General features: G+C 40.4%; 1 protein-coding gene across 6 annotated transcripts in view; it reads right to left on the bottom strand.

The window, feature by feature from the left end:
• Positions 1-15,098, bottom strand: part of trps1 (trichorhinophalangeal syndrome I) — a 165,356-nt gene that overhangs the window by 82,798 nt on the left and 67,460 nt on the right. For 4 of the 6 annotated variants that reach the window (XM_036129585.1, XM_036129589.1, XM_036129587.1 and 1 more), the window contains exons 3-4: positions 2,295-2,981; positions 1,917-2,032 (exon numbers count right to left, since the gene is read on the bottom strand). In XM_036129585.1, the coding sequence (XP_035985478.1) occupies positions 1,917-2,032; positions 2,295-2,981 (803 nt within the window). Of the gene's footprint in view, positions 1-1,916; positions 2,033-2,294; positions 2,982-11,894; positions 11,973-15,098 lie in introns of those variants that run through there. The other 2 variants (XM_036129588.1, XM_021322943.2) reach the window with 2 other exon arrangements.

Raw genomic sequence — 15,098 nt, 5'->3', positions numbered from 1 at the left:
CAACTTTTTAATACAAAGCCTTGCTGTTTCTGTTCACGCAGACTCAGAGTCCTAATCCTTGACTCATAATTCAGGTTGTCCCCATATGCAATAAGGGCACTGAGAGAAATCATTAGCTATAATTTGAAAAAAGTTAGTTTATGTCCTGAGGGAACAAAGCAGCAAGCTTTAAGCCTAAAATGAAATATTTGTCTGTGACTCAAAGTGGTGTGATCCATTTGTTGTAATAGAAAAAATAGCTTGACCATTGGCCAATTAATACAGATTGAGCCTCTATAAGAGGAACTACATACCCAACATGTAAAGACTTTATTTTTTTTTCTCCCGTACTTTAATGTTTATGATTAGCAGCCACAGCAAATCAATGTTGAGTGGAAGGCGTTGCATTGTTTTGATTTTTTTTTTTTTCTTTTTCGGACCCAGTCTGCAGCTGTTGATTTCCCTGATTAGGACCCTCTTGATTTAAAGCACAGCAGCTGAACACGGCAAAAATCAACGTTTCCGACCTCCAGAGGATTGCCGTCCAGGCTGCGCGCCGAAATTACACACAACTAGGATTACCGGGGAAGCTTAATTTCACCTTGCGCATTGATTTCCTTCTTCCCTAAATCTGCATTAACCTTTCTTTGCATTGCAACTCAGAGCAGATGCCATCTTTAAACCAGTGCGAAATATGAAAGAACGGGGAAGCATGTTTAGATTTCATGCTACACGAGTATATATGAGGGAAGCTGTATGTTTTTGCTCAGCAGCAGCAGTGTATGTGCAGCCTGTATGCCAGGTGGCATGCATGTCTCCTTTCTGTCAGTCTATAAAGCTTTATAACTCACGGCCCAATACCTGCTGTCCAAATGACTCAGGGTAACAAAGGAACAGAAGTTTGCTCTCACTAGTAAATTATTCTATTCAGCTGTGTCTAAAGACTAAATGACCAAGCTAATTATGCTGACCAGCTGTTACTTACCTAGAGTTATGTCACACTGGTTTGCATTATCATTAAAAGTAACGTCACGTTCAACACCAGGAATCTTAACTTCTGGGTGTTTTTTAATTATGTTATTCCAACATTTTTACTAAATCATCAAATTTGTATTTATCAGATTAGCATCCATCTCATTGAGTTCATAAAAAAGTACATTTTGAAAATAAATCATTAATTTTATTAACTGTAATTCAATGTTGGGTTTCATGGTGAGAAGGGGAAATTACATTAGAGATGGGTCAATCCTAGTTTTGTTGCCAATATACAACGGATAAGGAGCAGGGGTGGCAGCACACCATGCGTTTCCAAGAGAACGCAGATGTTTAATTCAGAGATTGGCAAAAAGGGCGCCAACATTTTCAGATGTAGCTTGTTCCGTGACAGAGGTTGAAAGCTCGAGAGAGTGAAACAGAGCAACTTTGGTGCAATACGTTTAGCCTTCCTGTTATCTGCTGTCGTCTCCATCTCCTCAAGTAGTTACCAAAGAGTGAGATAACCCACAGTATATATACCTCCTTTCAAATACATTTGTACCATACCTTTAGCTTCCTCTGACTACATGTTTAATCACCTCACTGATGCTGAAATTAAAGAACTTTGTGTCCAGTTCCAGTCACACTAAATAGTTCCTAAAACACTCAAATATGTTTCCTTTACTTAAAAAAAAAAAAAAAAATAGAAAACATCTTTCATCAGGGCTGGTCTGGCTGAAAATTGTAAGATCATGGTCATCAGCTAATTTCTCAGACATACATAAATCATAAAATAAAGCAGTTCCATTAGATGTCCATTGCATTTAGACATTAGTTTAAAAAAAATACAAAGTCTTTGATAGAGTTTAAAAGAGAATTTGAAAAAGAAATGCATGAAATTGCACTTGACTTTTTTGCACAACAATGACTTTGGTAAAAAAAACTTTTTTATTTCTCCGTACCTGTACGTCGTACGTTCCGTTCATCATAACTGTCCTCTGATGCTGATTCTGAACATCTCCTCTTGTTTTTGCCAATTCTTTGGTTTGACTTCTCGGTCCCTGTCCTGTTTGTAAATCTGACACCAGAACAGCACAAAGTTCAGGTGAGTAAAGATGCATAAAGACGATTCAAGGTGCTTCAAGCAAAACATGCTTAAATAATAAATAAATAAACTGCATTCATCTGAAATTATATTCGTTCTCTATAAAACTGGATATGAATGGGATCTGTTTGTCCAACGATGCTCTATAAATAAACTAAATTAAACCGAATTACAGAAATGTAAAGAAATGACATAGAAATAAAAAAAAAGAAACTTTTATTGAAGCAGGAATTACCGAGGTTTGTATGTTGGGGGGCCATGTTGTGGAGGGCCAGGATCTGGGTGTCGAGTGCAGCATCCTGTCGTGTGCGATTGTGCAGACCCAGGTGATACTTCCTAAAGTGCTTCACCAGGTCAGCGGGGTCGTTGCCGTAGTAGCCGTAACCACACACATTGCACTTGAAGTCCTGGAGTTTGGGAGAAGGGCTGGACGACAGAGGTGGGGTGTCATCTGCCGTCTCCTCCCTCCCTTCCTGCCTGGAAAGGAGCCGAGGTGCTGAGGGGAGAGGAGGAGTGAGGTGGTCAGTCTCCCCCACTTCCACTCCCCTCTCCCTGTCCTCGGCTTCCGACTGGCTCTCAGGTCTCTCACCCTGTGCCGTTAATACTTGTATTCCCCTCGCCCCTCCGCCTGCGGTCCTCCCCCTTCGCTCCTCGTTAACATAGAGCTCCCCGACGGAGGAGATGCACTCGCTCCCTGCCTCATCCTCCTCCTCCTCCTCCTGCTGCTGCTCGTCGTTTCCTCTGATCCGTTCAGACGACTCTGGTTCGGAGGGTCGGTTTATTCGATCTGCTTCCGCTGCCACTCTCTCCTCCTCATCTCCTTCATCTTCTTCCTCTCCTGTCGGCTTCCTCCCCTCTTCTTCTTCCTCCTCCTCTTCACCTCCTACACTCCGGATAGGGGGATTCTTCTTCCTCACCATCTCTGAAGACACGCACACACACAAAAAAAAAAAAAAGAAGAAAATTTTAAAACATATGGAACAGGTTTTTTAAAATGAGATTCAATTATGTGTTTTAAATTGCTGGGATTCAATTTACCCCAAACCCTTAGAAGAAAAAAAAAAAGCAACATACTCAATAAATGAGAAACATCTCAGCAGTGAAGCGATTTGCTTCTGGTATACTTTTTTTTTAACTCAATATGTGAAGTACATTTTTTTTTTTTTTATCGTGATGGAAACCATCCGTGAGAATCTTTACCACGTGACCACATCAGAACCAAAACCATATCAGAGAGCCTGAGACAGCGAGGGCGAGGAGGGTGAGGCGCAGGGAGACATGGGAGGGAGACACTATCAGGGAGCCCATGGCCGCCGCACCACCACATCAAACCAAACACCCCGTATCAGAAAGATGGATGATCGAGGCTGCGGATGGCAATTCATCCCCTTCAGCCCTCCAAAGTTCTCCGCTTTCCCCTCTTTTTTCTACCCGTCTTTTATTCATTTTCAAGCTGCAAACTGTTTTTTTCGGCATCGCATCCTGTTCATTTGTCCCTGTTCTGGTCTTGCTCTGCTCTTCCTGTCTTTCCTACAACGTCTTTAAAAAAGGCTTCTGTATAGAAATCCCTCTACTTTGATGTTACTAAGTACAATCCAGTAAAGAAGTAACTTCATTAGTATATAGAGACCACCTGTGAGTAATTTAAATTCCACAGAAAATGGAGCTGCTCTGTGAATGCCTCATATTTCTTTTAAAGAACACCAGTGAAAGCAAGGATCACTGTAGAAAGGTCAGGGATAAAAGTTTCAGGAAGTTTAAAACAAAGTTCATTTACATAACCAAGACCAATCCACCGGCCGGGCAAAGAGGGCATTAATCAGCACTGCAGCCTAGAGGCTCATTCAAACTCTGGAGGAGCTGCAGAGAGCCACAACTCGGGTGGAAAAATCTCTACATGGGACAACGTTTAGTTGTGCACTCAGAACATGAAAGACACAGTAAGACATGTTTGCAGTTTTCCTCAAGCTATGCAGGAGACACAGCAGATATGTTGAAGAAGGACATAAGAAACCACGATAATTTTTTGACCTACATATAAAATGCTATGCGTGGTGGAAAACCAACACTGCACATCAACCTGAAAACCCAATTGCCACATTGAAACCTGTGGGTAGGATTTTCTTCCACACTTACAGGAAAGCTGGTCAGAGATGATGGGAAGATGGATGGAGCTAAATAAAGGACAATCCAGGAAGACAATCAACTAGAATATTCAACAACCAAGTGTCTCACAGCAGGACAACAACCTTAAACATACAGCCAGAGCGTCACTGAAATGGTTTGTACTAAAAGGGGACATATCATGTAAAATCCAGATTTTTAGCCCTTACAGACATTTTGTTGTGTTGTTGAGTGTCTGGGAATCCAGAAACATTGAATGTAGTCTCTCCAGGGACTGTGTAGATAGCTTTATATTCTGTTTGGGTATTCAGTTTTCTCTGTTCTCAATTATGTTTTCTTTTTTTTTTTTTTCACAGCTCTAGTGGCTCACTTTTTAACACAGTAGGCTGACATGAAGGGGGGTGAGACATGCAGCAAAGGACTGCGGGTCGGAGTCGAACCAGGGTCGACCTCGTCAAGCACTAAGGCCTCCGTTCATGGGTCGAGCTAGCCGCTGCGCCACCAGCGCGCCCTCAATTATGTTTTTTTTTTAACAATTACATCACAGTATTTGAACTACCAAACAAGGCCATGGGCTTAACAATTTTGCAAATCCACTGTTTTTATTTTTTTTCGCCACAATTTTGTATTCTTAGCAAAGGGATGCTGAAGCTACAAGTGGATAAGTTAAGATGTTCAGTTATTGGGTGTATTAACCCATACTATTCTTTACACTGTCCTCCCGCATACTACAAAAATGGCCGAACGGGGCGGGAATGGAGTGCTCTGTGTCCTGGAGAGGGGCGGGGGTGTGAAGTGGCTCATTTGAATTTAAAGAAACAACCCCAAAACGAGTTGTTCTCAGACGCACCTCAGAACAGGGGTAAAAAGGGGAAATCTGTGGGTAAATTAATAAGAAATTCAGCCCAAAGCATTGCAGTTCCAATTAATATAGAACACAGCTGAATGATTTCAATGTGAAAATAAAGAACCTAAATGCATGATATGTCCCCTTTAAGGCATATTCATGTATGATCCAGTCAAAGCCCAGACCTCAAACTAATTGAGAAACTGTGGAAAGACGAAGATTTGTTTTCTTTCCGACAGTCTCCACCCACTCTGACACAGCTTCAGCTTTTTTTGAACAAGAAAGACTTTCAGACTCTACAAGTGCAAAACTGGTAGAGACATATCCTAAAAAGACTTGCAGGGGCAACATATAGTGGACACATGTGCTCAGGTCAAATGGAACCAAAAATTAACGCAGTCTACATACAAAACTCCATGTGATGATAAAGTATCATCCCTAAGAATATCCTCCTAAGCAGACAGTCCACGAGGTTAAACATGATACTCTGAATATGGTTATTCGCAACAGTTACTATTCGTGTTTCCATCAATGTTTTTTATGCACATTTTCAAGTATTGCATTAGAAAATGTTGACAGAAACAGCAAAATCGTATCAATTTATTAAACTTTGCAAAAAAGTTTTTCACTCGCTCGAGGTGGTTTCTGACTCTTTTTTTCGAAAAAGAGTAAATGTGAGAAAGAGGAGATGGAAACAGATTTGTCGAATAAGTCCTGAAGTAGCAAACATTTAACTCACATGACTGATCGGCTGTTTCTGCAGCGTCTCTCTGAATGTTCCCATAATGCTCAAAAACATGTCTTGAAGCAACAACAGGTATGTGTGGACCGATGAGGAGACTTTAGCATTTCAACGCTCCATTACTGATCTGTGGTCTGTGCTAGTTTGCAACATCTACTTTATGTTTATTACAGCGTAACATAAACGTATGACGACGTTACGCTTTGAGTCGCCTGATTAATTCGCTACAAACCGGTAAGTGGAAAAATGTCTCATTTGCATTTTTAATCCAATGAGAGTTGGATGGAAACGTCGCTGAATAGAAGCCGATAAGCTGAAAAACGAGACAATGAAAAAGACAACCATAGAAGAAAATAGAAAGTTCAAGGGGTGTGAAAAGTTTTGCGAGACGTCTAGTCAATGTAAAATGCAGCTCAGAAACAGTTTCCAATCTGTTTCCTTATGTTTTCACTACATGTAGTTCCTTTGTATTCCCTTCTTCCACATGCACAAAATAATTGCTACTATAATTGAAGTAATTTCATCAATAACATTTTTCTTTCTCTTCTCACCCACCCCGTTTTCTTCCCCTTTCCTCAACCATTCCTCCCCTTTCCCCCCCCCCCCCTCTTATAATCACTTTACAAAAGCCATCAAATAACCAGACATGTGTTTTATGTTAAACCATAATCTTTCTTTTGTTTGAAAAGAGAACAATTGTGGTCGGGTTGTTCACAACAGTCGTGACAGAGAAATATTGCGTGTTTTGGGGGTTGCTTTTTTGTATGCAAGCGTGTTTATTTGTGGTTATCCTATTCATATTGGCTCGTAAACACGGCAAACCCGTTGACCCACGTTCGTATGCCTTTCTTTGATTGCACATGTGCCAAAACGGCAGACAGACGCCAAACTGATCAGTTTTAGATCAATGCGATAGGAGAGAAAGGGGAAAAGGAGTGTCAGTAATGCATGTTTGATGATTCATCTGGAGGAGAGATGGCATGCACAACGCCAGCAACTCTGTGGTCAACCTGAGGCTAAATTGCTTGTTGTTATTTACAGAAAGCAACCTGCAAACTTTTTTTTTTTTTTTTTTTTTTTTTTTTAACATACAAGACAAGATAAACACACTTGTAGAGTAATGCAGTTTAGCGAATGTGGATGAAAGCCAATTTTGGGATACATCGTAAACGAAAGCATGCAAACACACATAAGATTGGGACATAATCTTAAAAAACCCCTATAATGCAACCAAGACGGATCAAGAGGAGAAAGGGGGGAGAGAAAAAAAATGGTCTGATGAATTCCATTTTCTCTTTGCGGCCTTTGTAGCATTTTACAATTTCACCCTCCTGTCTTTCCCCCCCCTCTGCACAACTATTAAAATAAAAGCAATTTATGTCTGCGAGGAGGGCCCACGCCTAGACCAGCCCTGGCACTCGCTTCGTATGTATGTCCGTGTGTGTGTGTGTGTGTGTGTGTGCGTGTGTGTGTTTGTGTGGGTGACACAGGCAGTGAGTGCAGGGAGCGGAGGAAAATCTCATCTGATGTTCACCACACCCAGTCAGAATTCATCATTCACTTAGACACACACACACACACACACACACACACACACACTACAGTGGAAAACTACAGATCGTTGTGGTGGAGCAATGAAGCTGAAATCCCAACCTAGGAGGCACTGACTGACCTAAGTGTGTTTCCATCTGCCCTGTGTCAGCGCTGAGATGTTTCAGAAAGTTCATAAAAGCACTAATGATGACAATAATTATACTTATGGGTGCATTTAGCAGAGTGTGAAATCAATACAACAGGAAACAATAAAAACATTACTATTATGCCACATTTCTTTTAAAATTGCAGTCCTTTTTTTTTTGCTACATAGGGCCAGAAAGTCTGAGCATCTGTACGTCGCAGCTCGACCTCTGTGCGCTGCAGGCTGTATGCACAGACTGGAACGATTACTATCAGCTACAATTAGGTATAACCCACTACAAAATGCCGCATAACAACTCCTGCTACTAGCTACAATTAGCCCTCAAACACCACAATAGCCCCAATACCACAACGAAGACAAATGTGACAGTTAATCATTTCCATCAGCAGCAATTAGTTCCAACACAAGCGAGGCTTTTATCTGAAATTGCCAATAATGGTCTCAGGAAAGCAGCTGAAGGACCCGGCAACAAGTGGCGGGGAGAGGATCAGTAAAAATATTGCCGACATGGCCATTCGGGGAAGCCTCATTGGAGGATTTCAATGTTAGTATGTTGATTTTTTTATTTTTTTTATTTTTGGAGCTGGAACCAAATTTAATTACAGCCACTCTGTAAATTGATACTAGTAGTGAAAACAATTAGGTTCTTATGTTGTTTACAGTCTAGCTATAAAAGGCAAAAGTTAAGGCTGGTAAAATGTCAGTACGAAAGGTTAAAAAAAAAAACAATACAAAAATATACTAACACCTTCCAGTTGCTTCATTTGAAATCGATACATTTACAAAAAAAAAAAAAAAGACTGGAAAATATGTTAAATTATGTCAATTATGTTTGTTTTGTTAATTTGGCTGTCAGATTATAGCTGTCAGATGTCAGGCTATTGCTTTAAGGCTGTTAGTAGTGTGATTATTTAACCAGGATATCTACTTAGCAGGCAGGGAACTGTTTATTTTACTGACATGTTAACACTCACGATATGTTGCTCAAGGTTGTTTTAAAAGAGCCTTTTTCTAAAAGTGATGATGATGTTTCATTTTCCAATAAAGGACCCCCCCCCCAAAAAAAAAAAAAAAAAAAAAAAAAATCCAAAGAACTGACCTATCATTGTAAAATGAGATAGGGAAAATTTGACAGAATGCGGTTGGCCAATATTGGGTCATTATTTCATTAGACATTGATCTGTATCGTCCTCTGTCCAATATATTATTAAACCATCATATATTAGAATAATATGTATTGATCAGTCTCTAGTTTTAAACACAGAAATCAGAAGGTAACTTGACACGCTGATCAGTTTTGTACAGATATCTGTCAAAGCTGGATATAACAGACTTGCTTTGGCTCGATTCTGTATATCTTTTCTCTTTACTTGTTCCAGTCTGTATTCAATCCAAAGCTGTGTTGCTGCTCTGCAGTAACCGACTTCTCAACCTGCTCGGAGCTACTATTTGTTGCAGCTGTCATTCTGCATTTTTATTTCTGTCTGTCTGATTATCTCCAACAGGCTGAGGCAGATAGTGGCTCATTTCTTTAAGCTCTGTTACAGGTTTTATTGTGTTGAAAAGTATCTTTTCTGTACGTTGTCAATGAGGAATATTGAACTGAATAAGCACCAAGAAGGTCATGGGTTCCAATCCTGGCCTGGGGGGGTCTTTCTGCATGGAGTTTCCGTGTGCATGCATTGGTTCTCTCTGGGTACTCCAGCTTCCTCTGACTGTCTAAAAACACGGCTGATAGGTTAATTGGTCTCTCTTATTTTCCCTTACGTATGAGTGTGTGTGTGTGTGTGTATGGTTGTTTGTCCTCTGTGTTGCCTTGTGATGGACTAGTGAGCTGTCCAGGACATATTCGTTCTCTTATTGTAAAAAAAAAAAAATAAAAAAAACTAAGGCTGTTAATGGGTATTTTATCCATATGAATAGCATAATTTCCATTGTGCAAAAGACTGAACAATAAAACCAAAAATGGCCATCTGTACTCAGCCAAACTCGGAGTAGTGTCCAATAAAAATTATATAATAAAAATATATGAAGGTGGCAGATGAGTCAGGCAGGCAGGATTAGGCAGAAGACCAGATGATGCAGACGGAGACCGGCTTGACCAGGTAATGTCGGCAGGCGTAAGACTCGACCGGGTGTAGCAGACAGAACCAGAACTGACCAGGTGATGCAAGCAGCCGTCGACTTGACCAGGAGTCGCTGATGAGTCCCCAGGGAAGCAGAGTGAGACACAGAAACCTCAGGAATGACCTGAACCAGGCAGTGCACACATGCACTAGTTAAGGCAACTAGCAAGGGCAGAGCGACAACAGATCCACAGGATCGGCAGGCAACATGACAAAACACTGGCAGGAAAACCACATGCAAGCAGCAAGAAAAGACTACTGCAATTTGTCCACCATTTTTAAGGCTTCTTTTGCCATGTGTAGCTTCAAAAGCACATAACTCCAATCCAGCCACACAATGAGTGCAAATTAGTGAAACCAGGTCCCCATTATAATTCATGTACACCATTAGTAATCAAAGGAGGGTTTTTTTGTCATTCCGACTGTGTTAGATGTCACTAATGAAGAAAAACAGATTACCTGCACATCTCTACCACTTCACCCGATGACTCTGAGCTAATTCTCTAAATGCGTATTATTGAGTCGCGGTAATGGATGGGTCTGATAGCGACTCTCAGCACATCCACACACTCCCCTCTGCCTCAAGATATTCCCCTCCCCCGTGGGACCGCTGCTGTTAGCATCTCTTTCGTTCATAAACAAAGGATTAATGAGCAACATATGAGGAAATAATGCTTACGGCATGGGCTGGCTTTTCCTAATGTTTCTTGATTTGTGTCGTTGTTGGTGGGGTTTTTATCTCCCCTTTTTTACTGCTCTCACTGTGGTGGCATCTTTTCTCTTCATTGCTTGTCCATTTTCTATCCGTTTTTGAAAGCCTTTGAAAAAGACTGATGGAGGATGAAAGTTAAAGAAAATGAAAACTTGATCAGAATAAAATCGTCTGTCTATTTCTGTCAGGATGAGGTTAAAAGAACTAGAGTTTCCAAACATGTTTTTTCTCTCTGCATGTGTTAAAATTAACTTTACACTTTGTTTTTTGGTAAAGGATGGTTAGAATAGGGTGCAAATGAAGGAAGTAAAGGAGGACGGTGAAAAAACTAGCGCAAATATTAAATGAGCGCTATGAAACAAGCACCTACCCCAAAAAACGGATGAGACAACAACATCAGACTTAAAACCTCATCTAGCTTTAGGTGCTTATTGTGACTGGATAAGAGCATGTTTTAGACCAAGTACTCAGAAAATAATTCTACTCCTTATTTCTGAAACAGTTTGGGCCTAATTTGTCCAATAAAACGATGAGACCAGGCATCTGGTCATGGTTCCACAAACAGCCTGCAATGTTACAGTCTGTACTTCTGAACTGTGTGATGCAAATTGAGGTTGCAAGTTGTCGAAAGCAGCACAATTATATTTTCACACCTGCAGTTCTGACATCTAAGTAATGACCTGGACAAAGAAAGCCTTTGACAGCGAGTGATTGTGCGAGGATACACGAGGAAAGGACAACCTGAAATAGTAATGTGTTTTTCCTGGAAAGATTCAACTATGCATCAAATGTGGACGTTTTTTTTCCGGCCGATCTATGGCAGCAAATCCGGGGCGGGGTAGGGGTGGGGGGGTTGCAAGTTGAATTTGCATCAAATGCAAACATTAACAAAATGTAAAAATGTATTAAATAACAACAGGATTGCCATTATGTATGGATATTACATTCTTTCACAGGGGGACATAGAAATTCTTGGTAAATATTCATCTTGTGATAATAACAATAAACTCTAGCTGATGATAATATGTTTGGTACTTTTGAGAATTTTTTGTTAAACAGTTGCTTTTATTATTGCATATCAAGTTAAACCTTAGGTGCCATGACATCACTGTATAAACCATTTGATGTAGTTGATATTACGGCATATGTAATATCAACTACATCAAATGTTTAAACAAAGAATTTCATTAAAAAAAATAAAGTGAGCTTGTTGTTTTGTTAGGCCAGATTTCCCTCGTCAGTAAAAGGGTTGTTTGTGGTAATGATATGCGGCTCTACCTAGTTGACTTCACTCTGATTGGCTACAGCTATAATTGGAAAACCGGTCAAACGCGGCCCCACACCCCTCCCCACCTCCATCCACACCTCTCTTTTCTGATCTGACTGTTTTTGAGTACAGAAACAAAGCTGACTGCCCCTGAACTGGTCCTTTGGAATTCACTTTTGACATTCACACGGCCTCATCAGTGCAAAACAGATCATATTATAACCCAAAACCTCAGAAAAATTTAGTTTTGTTGTCATGGCTCCTTTAAACTAATCAAATAAAAAAAAATCAGAAAAGAAATCAGGAATAAAACCTTACATGTCTGGGTCATCCTTGAGTAGGCTGAAGGTCTATTTCAGGGGTGGCCAACTCCGGTCCTCGAGAGCCGGTGTCCTGCAACCTTTAGATGTATCCCTGGTCTGACACACCTGAGTCAAATAATCAGTTAATTAGCAGGACTCTGAAGAACCTGACTGCATACTGAGGAGCTAATTGTGCTATTTGATTCAGGTGTGTGGGGCCAGGGAAACCTTTAAAAGTTTCAGGACACCAGCATTCGAGGACCGGAGTTGGCCACCCCTGATTAAACAATTATATCCAAATATAAACAACATGGGAATGTCCAGCCCTCAGGAAGGAGACTGATTCTGTGTCCGAAATATAGACGTGTTTTGTGGAAAATGTAAAATCAAACCCAGAAAAAGGTTAGACATTGTTAAGATGTAGGCTGATGTTAATAAAAGTCCACAGTGAAGTGAGTCCTGTAGCGATATGCGCTGAAAGGCCACTCAAGGAAGAAGAAGCCGTTATGCCAAAGGTTTGTGTTTGGTCAAAAAAAAAGGGGGGAAGCTCTTCTTGTGCACTTCACAAAATAATTGGGAGCTGGAGAAAAGAACAGAATGTGGAAATGTTAAGACACCATCTTGAAATAATAGAAAGGAAGTTAAAGCTTGAGTACAAACTCATATGTCGTATATCTAACCATCAACCACTCCTGGCACTAGAAGACGTCAGACCTTGTTTGAAGCCATCAAGAAAGCCAATTGATAGATGGATGGAAGTGAGTAATGAGTAGATGACTTCCATTAGAGTACATTTGTTTACATGTAAATTAAAGGAGCAAGAAATAGTCAGTTCTTTGCTATTTTTGCCAGAAGAATAAAACATTAAGATTAGAAAAATGTGCATTTTAAACTATTGTTGTGGTAAACGTCCCTTCAAGCGTTAGTTCTTATGCACAACTTTATCTTCCCTCGTAAGCTAACAGTACGTAGCAGCACTCAGAGGCAGCTCGTTTGCATACCAGTGTCAGAAAATCTCTTCTAGGAAGGCCACTAATGCACAAAATGGCAGTCAAGCATAAAGGACCTGTAGCTTTGGGTTGCCTGTCAGAAAATGAAAGCAGCTGCAGAAAATATTAGCAAAAGAGTTCACATGACCCGCGCAGACAAAACAGATTAGTCTGTGAAACCGGGTCTATTCAGGGCACTCGGATAATAATAGAAAGCCACCTCAACTACACAGTGATTAGCTGTGCTTAGCGCGAGACCTGGGTCTCTGGCTTCTCAGAAATGCAGCGAAAGTTGGCCGAGGGACAAGTACTTTTTTTCTGATGGAACTAGTTAAAGTTTGGAAATGATTTCACAGAGGCAGGGCTCTTAATTGGAACTAGGGAATGAGCTTTTTGGGAGAATGCAGGAGGAGGGAGAAACGTCCACCAGCCATTTCATGACTAGAAGCGCTCAGCTCGCTAGTAGGACCCTAATCAATGCCAGAATCCTGACTTACACTCACTGTACCAGAGGCCCAATTCATTCCTGCCATGCATCGAGAAAAATTGCACACATACAATCACGGCGACTCACGTGCATGCAGGCCCGCTATGCAAGAGTGTAGGATTCATTTGTTATGGGCTAAGAGCATGCAAAATATGGCATCTTAAATGTCAAACTTAATCAGACGTTCATATTTCAAAGCCTTCCTCTCATTATGAGCCTCCCTACCTTCTTTTTTCTGCACCCTCTAAATGGCTCTCAGTCAAACACAAGCAAGGAACACACCGCACATCCCTGCTGTCCATCTTTTCTCTTGCGCTTTCTCAATTAATCTTTTATCGTCTTCCTGTCCTCGCGGCTGTCTTGTCCTCGATCCCAATGCCCGTGCTCCCCTCTCATCCAGACTTTCCTAGCATGTGATTCCATCTGTGTCTGCGCTGCTTGTCTGTGTCAGGACATTTCCACATCATCCCATTAATCTGACTGCTACAGAACGTGCCGGTGTCAAGAGTGAAATATCCTCCAGGTGCTTTCTTATAATTAATTTGACACATGATCAGCTGTTTGGAGGAGTCCAACGAATTGCATAAGCAGACAGATAGAGTCTGCCGTCGACATCTGTACAGTCAATCGCTGAGCAACAAAAAGAACACGACTATGTTGATTTTTATGTTGGAAAAATTACACAAACATTTTTTTGTTTTGTTTTGAAAATACAAATGAAAAATTATCACCAGCTGTCGAACAGCGGCGTGAAAAAGCAGATGCACCGCTGCGAAGACTAAAAAGCAGTATACTGTATGAAACTGTGACGGCTGGGGATTTTCAAGTGGCTTTAAAAGATGCAGGTATGGAAAAATAAGCAAATTAACACCTTGTCTTTTCACTCAAATATATAAAACATTTAAAAAGGTGAGATTTTTAGCTACTTCCATCCACTATTTCAAACAACAGTAGTTCTGAAGTGGATATGACATATTACTCGGTCAAACAAAAGGACATATTGTGAGGAAAATATCTCCCAGCTCTTATACAAGCTTGAGGACAGCCTTGAATGTACAACATGACTATTTTAAGTCCTTTGTGAGCAATCCTGGAATATGGATGATGAACAATAAGAGGGAAAAAATACAGCAATGTGTTTATGTATGAATAACTGATGAAGCACATATGTTTAAAAGGATCTTTAGGGTTAAGGTAGATGGATTTAAAGCACAGTTGTTTTGTTGTGTCCATGTAACTGAGAAATGCTACAGAAATCTAATCATTAACAAGAAAAGAGACTTAAGGACTGACTCGCGTTAGACTCTTTCACCTTTGGTTTGCTTGCTCTACTTTACTTCCATGTAAAACTTGACCATTAAAGCTGTCATCAGACTGAAACTCCTTTCACATGCATACAGTTTACAGAAACATGTTCCGAAACTCAAACTCAACCACAGCAGTTTTTCCTTAAAAAAAAAAAAGAAAAGTTTCTATAGCATGCTTGCAAATTCTCAAAAAGACAATTGTAAAACAATATAAGGGTACAATCAGTTTTCCATTTTTTTTATCTTGCCATTAACAAATAATGCTCTCTTTTCATTGGAAAATTCATCAATCTTCAACTTTAAGACTATTTTATTATTTATGTAACATATTTTCCAGGTGTGGGATGCGATGTGACCAGTGTGGCCAGTCGCTGTAATTGCAGATAAGTAGAGCAACCTGGACACAAAACAGGGACCAGTAGTTTTGTTCCCATCTT

Source organism: Fundulus heteroclitus, unplaced genomic scaffold (genome assembly GCF_011125445.2).
Source record: "Fundulus heteroclitus isolate FHET01 unplaced genomic scaffold, MU-UCD_Fhet_4.1 scaffold_187, whole genome shotgun sequence".
Classification (NCBI taxonomy): domain Eukaryota; kingdom Metazoa; phylum Chordata; class Actinopteri; order Cyprinodontiformes; family Fundulidae; genus Fundulus; species Fundulus heteroclitus.
Note: the sequence above shows the minus strand (reverse complement) of the source record. Positions and strands in the feature narration are given on the sequence as shown.